General features: G+C 34.5%; 1 protein-coding gene across 2 annotated transcripts in view; it reads left to right on the top strand.

The window, feature by feature from the left end:
• LOC107726927 (tenascin-N-like) overlaps nucleotides 1-9313 on the top strand; it is a 27242-nt gene extending 17929 nt beyond the window's left edge. Inside the window, exons 7-15 of one of the 2 annotated variants that reach the window (XM_016536619.1) lie at nucleotides 1354-1617; nucleotides 4795-5058; nucleotides 5362-5492; nucleotides 6156-6294; nucleotides 6451-6602; nucleotides 6785-6881; nucleotides 6999-7163; nucleotides 7245-7408; nucleotides 8593-9313. In XM_016536619.1, coding sequence (XP_016392105.1) covers nucleotides 1354-1617; nucleotides 4795-5058; nucleotides 5362-5492; nucleotides 6156-6294; nucleotides 6451-6602; nucleotides 6785-6881; nucleotides 6999-7163; nucleotides 7245-7408; nucleotides 8593-8718 — 1502 coding nt within the window. In that variant the 3' untranslated portion in view covers nucleotides 8719-9313. The remainder of the gene's footprint in view (nucleotides 1-1353; nucleotides 1618-4794; nucleotides 5059-5361; nucleotides 5493-6155; nucleotides 6295-6450; nucleotides 6603-6784; nucleotides 6882-6998; nucleotides 7164-7244; nucleotides 7409-8592) is intronic. The other variant, XM_016536620.1, reaches the window with a different exon arrangement.
• Nucleotides 9314-9556: the final 243 nt, after the last annotated feature.

The following is a 9556-nucleotide window of genomic DNA, read 5'->3' as shown; positions in this document are numbered from 1 at the left end:
TACAATATATATATATATATATATATATATATATATATATATATATTTCTCTGAATGTATTCTCATTTTATTTTATGTAATTTTGTGGAAAAATATTAAATGATATTGTTTAAATATTAAATTGAAATATTTTTACTGGAAAAAAGCAAAAGAAATACAGATTTAGAAAATGACGAGTCAAAAATGATAAGCCCATCTTGGCAATCAGAGAGCATAAAATGAGAGCTGTGGATTCTAGCAATCTTAGAAGGCATCGGGAATCAGTTTCCATGATGCAGATAGCATGGTGACATTCGGCTAACCTTGCTGCAGTCACAGAACGGTAGCCTAAATGATGATTGCTTTTCCTTTTCTCTTTACTTCCTCTGTTACATTGCATGGGCACTTTCTTAGTTCCAGTGGAACTGCTCACAGATGCATATTGCAATGAGTATATGACCCTGCGCACATCCTCAGTCCTGATAATTGCAAATCCATAAGCCTGATGAAATATAAAAACCTCAACAGCTTCTTGTTCTTGCAGTTATTCTTCACTTGCATACAAAATACTGAAAGTTCAATCAAGATTTTTTTTTTTAATCTCACTAAATGTTTATGCTAAAACAGGGAAGTTCTTTTTATGCAATTTTGTGTAAATGAAAAGTAAATTTATCATGTTTTATCAATATTTAAATATCAAACATTTTTATTTAAACACTATTTATTTAAATAGATTAAATATTAAATTATATTTAAAACATCTTATAATAAAATCATATCTATACAACAAAAAAGACAAAAAAGATAAATTCTCTGAAATCTCTGATGTCTTTGTATCGTATGCAATTGTGAGTAAATAATATATTGATCTTATAAATATTCAAATATTGGGGATGTAAATGTTTTAAGCATAAATCTCACTAAATGTTGTTAGATTTATTTGCCCATGCAAGATTATTTTTTCTGAAAACAAGTCCTTTTATCTTATTCAGTTTTGTGTAAATAAAAAGTGAATGTATAATTTTTAAATTAAATATTAAAAACGAATTAAATATCTAATATTTTATTCACTCAAACAATATTTTTTCAATAGTTTAAATATTAAATTGTATTTAAAATATTTTATAATACAATAATATTTATCCAACAAAAAGATACTAATATGGATATAAGATATCTGAAATCTCTGAAGTCTTTTTATCATATACATTTTTTGATCATATACAATATTATGGATTTAATTAAAAATATATAATTTAAATTAAGAAATTTACATTTAAAAAAGGGCACTTTTTTTTTTTTAGAAAATGTTTTATTTGTTCTAGTGTTGCATTTTTTTTTTATCTGAATGTCTTGAATGATCTTATCCAACAGACATTGATGCCCCAACCAATCTGGCAACCAGGGAGGTGACGGAGAACTCTGCAACTGTGACGTGGGATGGTGTTCGTGCTGAGATCGATGGCTACATGCTGACTTACAGCTCTGCAGAGGGCACCAGTCGAGAAATTAAAGTGGGCGCGGACGCTACTTCTCACCAGCTGACCTCTCTGAAACCAGGAGTCCTGTACACAGTTTTCCTCTGGGCCTATAAGGGCTCTCGTTCCAGTAGGAAGAGCATGACCGAGGCCGAGACGGGTAAGCTGTTCACCTTCTGAGTGAGGTTGTGGGGCTTTATACCCTCACTGTTTTTATTTCCTCATCTCAAGCGTTCCCTCAAGAGATCTTGCCACTATGCTTTGATCTCTTGAGCTTCTCAGTGAATGGAAGAGTGGCATTCTCATATGTTCATTGTTTCCTTGTGCACCTAAGCAGTCATTTCCGTGCTTGATTTTATTTCTTTTGACAGAGATTTTGTCTCTCCAACAAGGCTTTTGCATGCACTCCTTGCAGAAAATATCTACATTTTTGCATTTGGCAGACGCATTGGTACGCATTTAGTGTTATCTGAGAATCAGACCATGACCTTGGTGTTGCAAGCACCAGTAACCTACAGTTGTCAACAGTGTATTATGGAGCCATAATGTTCTAGTGTTTTCCATTCTCCATAAAATGAACCATCATTAACAAATGTGGAAGTGATGTTCTTTTTTCAGCTCTTTTAAACCGCCAGCCCTGTAATAAGAAGACTCCTCCATAGCAATTCAAGTTTAAAAGAACGAGAGAGGTATTTCTCCAGTGGGTGCTGCTGTAGACGGTAAATCAGATGGTCTAAGTGCATTACCAGTTGACAGTCAGAGTCAGGAAACACAACCCAAACAGAAGCACTTGGATATATAACAAATGTACCCATGCGCATCCTCTGTTGGGTTACCATAACCATTTATCACTGTCCACATTACAGTGTCTAAAGAGCATTAGAAGAAATCTGTGCACTATAGTGAGCCGGATTGGGTATTTCTGTTTGCATTGTGTTACTGATGCGGCCTTTAACAAACTGCATGAATGACTGGAATATCTACTTAGGAATATTTGAGGCTTTGTTTACTGGAATCAGGGAGCCGAAAGTTTAGATAAGCCTTTAAATTTTGTAGGAAAACCAATCATGTTGTTTACAGTAGCTGGTGCCTAAACTTACAAATGACAGTGTTTCATAATGTTTGCTACTGTAGCTGCATTAATTAGCCTCAGACATGTTAATTTGTAATGTAGTAATGCAGATGTTATGTTAATATTTTATATGAGCAACCCTCTACGGACACCTTGGCAATTGAATCGCCATTGGTTTGCGCATTAGTTCCGCCTACTACAGGAAAACCCGGCAGTTCTTAAAAGCTGAAGAATTCCAAAGGAACATGTAGCGCATCAATTCTGCATGTTATGTAAGACTCTCTCGCTCTCTCTCTCACTTTGCGCGTGTGAGAGAAAGCGACGGCGAGTCGTGCGCCTTCACACTAGAGTTTACGTTATGACAAATACACAAACACAGGTCCATTCAAATTTACTGAAAAATATCACAGATCGCTTGACGGAGAGTGAAACTCTGAAGTGCTAGTGCTCAGTCAGAGTGCTCTGTGAGTGAAAATATATCTGTGCTAATCATATACTCAGCCTCCAACTCACACACTGGCGAGTAAAATCTGAGAATTTATTAGCCATTGGCTAATATTAGACATCATTTAGTCGCCCAGAGTGAAGATTTAGTCGCATATGCGAGTGATTTACTCGCAATGTAGAGAGGGTTGAGGGTATTAGCGTCTCTGTTGATTGCACAATAATTCACCCATCACTCAAGTTTCCTCCAATATCTGTGCAAATGCTAATTTACACTGTCTGAGCATGATGGTCTTTTTTTACCCTATTTTACCGTGTTTTGTGTTTGTATTTTGTTACTGCTTCATTTAATGTGTAAACCTTCAATTTAAATGGAAAGTGTCAATCGGATAAACTTCATATGACTGTCATTCGAGGTAACACATTTAGGTTATAAAAACATTGTGGGAACATTGTTTTGAAATGTTTCTAAAACGTTAAAATGTCCATTTTTTTTTACTGTGATTATAACATTAAGTTTGCGAAAAACATTTCTTACACCGCTAACTTTATTTTCACCCAAAATAAAATGTCATTTGAGCGTTTATTTTTAATATTCTAAGAACGTTAAAATGTCCAGTTTTCTTGTTGTGATTATAACATAATTTAAAGGTTAGAAAAATGTTTTTCACATTTAGCTCATTTTATTTTGACCCAAATAGAACGTTTTTCAAACGTTTATTTTTAATATTCGAATAACATTTTCTCTCGACATTATGAGAATGTTTTGCCAGTACAAATAACGTCATACGAATGTTCTAAAAATGTTGTTCCAAGAACGTTTTCTTTCAATGTTATGAGAATGTATATAAAAAATTAATAATGTTATAAGAACATTCCATAAACATTACTTTAAGAACGTTTTGTCCTAACATTTATATAACTTTTTAAAAATGTTTGTGAAAGTTGTGAGAACATTCCTTGTTAGCTGGGAATGTGATAAGCTGGGAAAAGATTTACTCATCCACAACACTGGTACCATCTATTGATTTTGGTCAGAGTGGCCTTATGCAGACCCCTGCAATCATCATAAATATCACTTCATTGTCTTATCATTGTTCAGGAACAATCTAAGTTCATATTTAAACAAAGCATATAGACGGTTCCTGAAATGACAACAAAACAATAACAGCATTAAAATGAGAAATATTATATACACATGTTGATTCAAATGTTGCTACATTGACCCGTTATTCATTTTTCTCATGAAACAACGCAGGCAATGATACAAAATCAGTGCTTTTTCCTTGTCAGTTTTGATACTTTCTATATATATATTTTTTTACAATTCCCAGAAGTATTCATAAAATATATTTTTTTTTTTAAGAATACTGTTATACATCATGTTGTTTGGTCCTTTGGTGTAGTGATGAATTGCAACATTATAACAGAACCTGCTGGTTGCATTAATCAAGCTGAACTCTAATTTGAGAAAATTGCACTTTTCATAAGCACAGAGCATTTCCAAATTTACATTAATTAAAGTCATTAATTTTCGCTTTTTAAAGAAGCAAACAACATCAGATAAGATAGAAAACTTTATTGATCCAAGAGGGAAATTAAGTCAAACTGTGATGAGAAAAAATAGGACTTTCTGCATTATGGATTTATAGCTAATTGTTTCAGTATGAAAAGGATAAATGGTCTACCTTCATGGTTCAGTGATGCATTCTTTTACATAGACATGCATCTTCTTACATCTCCTTTGCTGCACTTTCTATACCTGCATGACTGTAATGCAGCAATGTTGTGCATTAACCTGTTGTACAAATGGCTTTCTAGATATAGATGCTCCTACTAACCTCATGACCAAGGAGGTGACAGAGGACTCGGCGTTGGTGACGTGGGACAAGGTGCAGGCTGACATTGATGGCTACATGCTGAGCTACAGCTCTATAGATGGCTCCGGTCAGGAGGTTCGAGTAGGAGCTGACAGCACCTCCTACAGGTTCACTGCTCTGAAGCCTGGAGTTCTCTACACAGTCTACGTCTGGGCTGTGAAAGGCTCTCGCTCAAGCAGAAAAGCCACAACTGAGGCTGAGACAGGTTATCTGATTCAAGCAGGCAGCGTGGCTCTGTGCCCGTGCTTTCTCCTACTGCCTAAATATGTCAAATGAAGCATGATGAAGGTCTTTGCTAAGGTCTTGTCTCAGCAATAGTGATAACTGAATTAATTCTGCACAGAAAGCTTAAAGAGGAAGAATCTATCATTTTTCGACACTGACTGAATGCTAACGCTCAGAGACATTTCTCATCTGTTAAGAGCTCATTAAGAATGAGTTGTATTCTCATGATCATTTCTAGACACAGTCGACCTCATTCAACCGAGCACTTTTTGTTGATCTGCAGAGATCGATGCTCCAAAGAATCTCAAAGCCATTGATATCCAGACTCAAACCTCCACTATAACATGGAAAGCTCCTCAGGCTAATATTGATGGCTACATCCTGACCTACAGGGCTGAAGATGGCAGCATGCAGGTTTGCTCTACATGCTAACAGATTTTGAAACAATTTACCAGGTATTATATGTTAAGATTAGATCATGCAATAGATAACAGGAACTAACAATAAACAATACTTTCATGGCATTTATTAATGTTGGTTAATGTTAATTTCTTTGTTTACTAAAGCATTTTAACAATTTGTATAAATTAACATTAATGTATTATGAACCAACATGAACAAAATTGTATATATTTTTAGCAGCCATTACTCCAGTCTTCAGTGTCACATGATCCTTCAGAAATCATTCTAATATGCTGATCTGGTGCTCAAGAAAAGTTCCTTATTCTTATCAGTTAAAATATTTTTGTGGAAAACATGATACATTTTTCAGGATTCTTTGATAAAAAGAAAGGTCGAAAGAACAGCATTTTTTTAAAACAGTTTTTTTTTTGTAACATTATAAATGCCTTTACTGTCAATTTAATGTATCCTTGCTGAATAAAAGTATTAATTTCTTTTTAATTTTTTAATATTGTTAGATATGATATCCAATGCACTAGCTAATGCACTTTATTGTAAAGTTTTACCTGTTTAATTCATAAATCTCTTATGTTTGTTAGTATCTGACAGACGTTTGTAATTTTGTCCCAACTGAGTTGTTGTTTGTTTCACTGACTTTCTGCTTTATTGTTTTAGACTGTGGAAAAAACTTTGATTGCGCAGGAGAACAGATTTGCTCTCTCTGACCTTGCAATGGGGAAAAAGTACATTGTCACCCTTATTGCCTACAGGGGCACGAAGAGGAGTAGGGTAGTGGAGACGAGCTTTAGCACAGGTAATTTATGCAACACCGTATTCCTTCATTCACACCTTCATGAGACTCCTAGTGTATCAACAGATCACCAAGCCTTATTTTCACCAAACATTAAATATATAAAAGTTAATTGAAATAAGAAACCTCATGCATTTATTGTATTGCTGTTATTTCTAGTGGGTCTGGCCTACCCGTTCCCAATGGACTGCACTCAGATTATGAGAAATGGAAACATGGAGAGTGGCGTCTACACAATCTACGTCAACAGCAACCGTAGCAGAACCATGCAGGTGTATTGTGACATGACAACTGATGGCGGCGGCTGGATCGTGAGTATGCCGTTATGATTATTATTTTTTTTGTTGTGGAATATTTAATACTGAGATGAATTCATAAAATGCAAGGTTTCATTTATTAAATATTCTTCCGGTTTTTATTTTATTAATTCATTTTGTATCCACAGTATACAGTACGCTTGTATCTTACAGCTTATCCTATGTATCAATCACAGGTGTTCCAGAGACGAAACACCGGCACATTTGATTTTATGAGGCGCTGGAGAGAATATATGAAAGGCTTTGGAGAACTGACAGATGAATTTTGGCTCGGTATATCTAATAAAGTTTTCACATTATACGCTTATTGAAACCTTTCACTTACCCATGTCTTTGCTTCATACTGAACTAGATATTGATCTGAGCTGCTCTGATGCTTTTGTTGACCAGGCTTGGAGAAGATCCATGAACTAACTAATACTCCTACACAATATGAAGTGCGTTTCGATCTGGGCTTGGGATCAGAGCGGACATATGCTGTCTACGATAACTTCAAATTAGCACCATCCAAACAGAAGTTTAAACTTACCATCGGCAACTACAAAGGAAATGCCGGTGAGTTGAATTATGTAATCTGATTATGCCAACAACGTTATATGAAGCAAAGTCATGTTATTAATAACACATTGTGCACAGGTGATGCCATGACCTACCACCAGGGAGGGTCTTTCTCCACGGTGGATTCAGACAATGACATTGCGCTTGGCAACTGTGCTTTGACTCACCAAGGTGCCTGGTGGTACAAGAACTGCCACCTAGCCAATCTGAACGGCAGATTTGGGGACAACAGACACAGTATGGTGAGTTATGAGGATTTTGGTATTAATCAGAGTGATATTTAGAAAAATAGGGTGTCTGTTTTCTACAGAATGCCATAGAAAATACAGTAATGAGGTGTAATAACCAGCAGAGGGAGCTCTCAAATTACAACACTGAAGGGAAGATTTGAAGCCAAACCACTTACAAGAAATAGCCCAATAATTCAAAAGAAAAGCAGTGTCCTGGATCTATCAGAGCTCATAAATTAACAAATAAGACGATTCTTTCAAGTTGGTTGGAGATGTATGTTCCCATTACAGCCTTTATTTCTGTGAGGCTAGCAGGTATAATGTTTTTCATGGAGGAGGGAAAACAACATTGTAGGCCACAAAGTATAGAAAACATTTTTTTTTTAAACATCAAACTAAGCTTAGGTGTTAGGGGCTACCAACTTTTAAAATTAATTTCCTATTTTTTTTTTTTGTCACTGATTTATAACTTTGCATTTTAGACTGATTTTTATAATTCTAAATGACCCAAACATACACTACTGTGCAGTAAGATGTAAACTGATACTTTTATACTGTACTATCAATTCTTTAATTCCTCAAGGCTGTATTAAATTGATCAGAAATGATAGTAAATACATTTGTAATGCTGTAAAAGATTTATTTCTATTTCAAATAAATGTTGTTCTTTTCAAATTTCTATGTATCAAAGTGTCCTCAAAATAAACGTATCATGGTTTCCACAAAAATATTACAGTTATTAAACATTCAACGTTTTTTCCCAACCTTGATTACAGTAAGAAATGTTTCGTAAGCACCAAAACATCATATCAGAATGATTTCTGAAAGATCATGTGACACTGAAGACTGGAGTAATCTGCTGAAACAGGAATGAATTACATTTTAAAATATATTAAAATAAAGAACAGTTATTTTAATTTGAAATAATATTTAAAAATATGATTGTTTTTACTGTTATTTTTGATCAAATAAATGCAGCCTTGGTGAGCACAAGAGACTTCTTTCAAAAATGTTATCAAAAACCCCAAAACGTTTGAACTTTTTGTAGCATTTCTGAAAAACTAAAACATGGGCAAAAATGACCACTCAATATTAGATGAAATCTCTTTCATCAGAGATGCTGCCCGATGATATAATGAATGAGTAGCTGAATGTTAGTAAAATAAACTTAATACTTTCCTGATTGTGTCTTTCAGGGAGTAAACTGGGAGCCATGGAAGGGGCACCTCCAGTCTCTCGACTTTGCAGAAATTAAGATCCGGCCAGTGGGAGCAGCGGGCAGACAGAAAAGGTCATTGAAAAGGAGAGTAGCTGTGTATTAACAATCACTTGACAAAATTTTTTTTATAATAAAATCCAAAATGTATGAGAATGGGATCAAACCAGGTTGGAATAGTTCTTCATATCAGGAAAGCCACTCTATGCTGTAGATTATACGCGGTGTAACTGTATTTTGTAACATTATACAAAAGTCAGATTTCAAATAGAATATGCTATACTTCTTTTGATTTAGAATATATGCACAATGCATATGAAAGAAATCCAAAAGCAAACCAAAATTTGTAGCATGACTGACATCACAGTGCCATTCCTAACTCAAAGGGTGTATTTCATACATTTAAGTGAAGGTATATTGCATTATAATCTTCACAGAACCTGTTTTTTAAATTTTTAATTTAATTTTATTACAGTGTTTTGCACCAAAAGACTTTGTACTGTATGATAATTTTTTAAAGTTTTGAATGGATATTCAGGATTTTTCCCCATCATAATAGCTGACAATTATGATATAATTCAAATGTCATGTATAAAAAGACGTTTTATAACAGATATTAAGCTATAATGTCTTCCATCTGGATGTGTACTGTAGTTGTATTATAATTCCTGACACAGACACCAAACCAAGTGTCACATATTTTCACAGAAGTAAAGTTTGTTGAAATAAAAAAGCGTTCGAAATATTTCACTCACACATCAGATTTGATCGGCTCTACAGCTAAAAATGATGGGAAATTAGGAAAATTATACCGCATATTGCAGAATTTTAACGTCATTGTCACTGCAGTGGGCCGGTCACTCGAAAATCTTCACATCACCCACAATGTAAGTTTAGATCATACCGGGAAAATAACTGTTCTTATAGAGGAACTGACATCAGAA

The sequence above is a fragment of the Sinocyclocheilus rhinocerous genome, unplaced genomic scaffold, assembly GCF_001515625.1.
Source record: "Sinocyclocheilus rhinocerous isolate Xijiao unplaced genomic scaffold, SAMN03320098_v1.1 scaffold606, whole genome shotgun sequence".
NCBI lineage: Eukaryota > Metazoa > Chordata > Actinopteri > Cypriniformes > Cyprinidae > Sinocyclocheilus > Sinocyclocheilus rhinocerous.
Note: the sequence above shows the minus strand (reverse complement) of the source record. Positions and strands in the feature narration are given on the sequence as shown.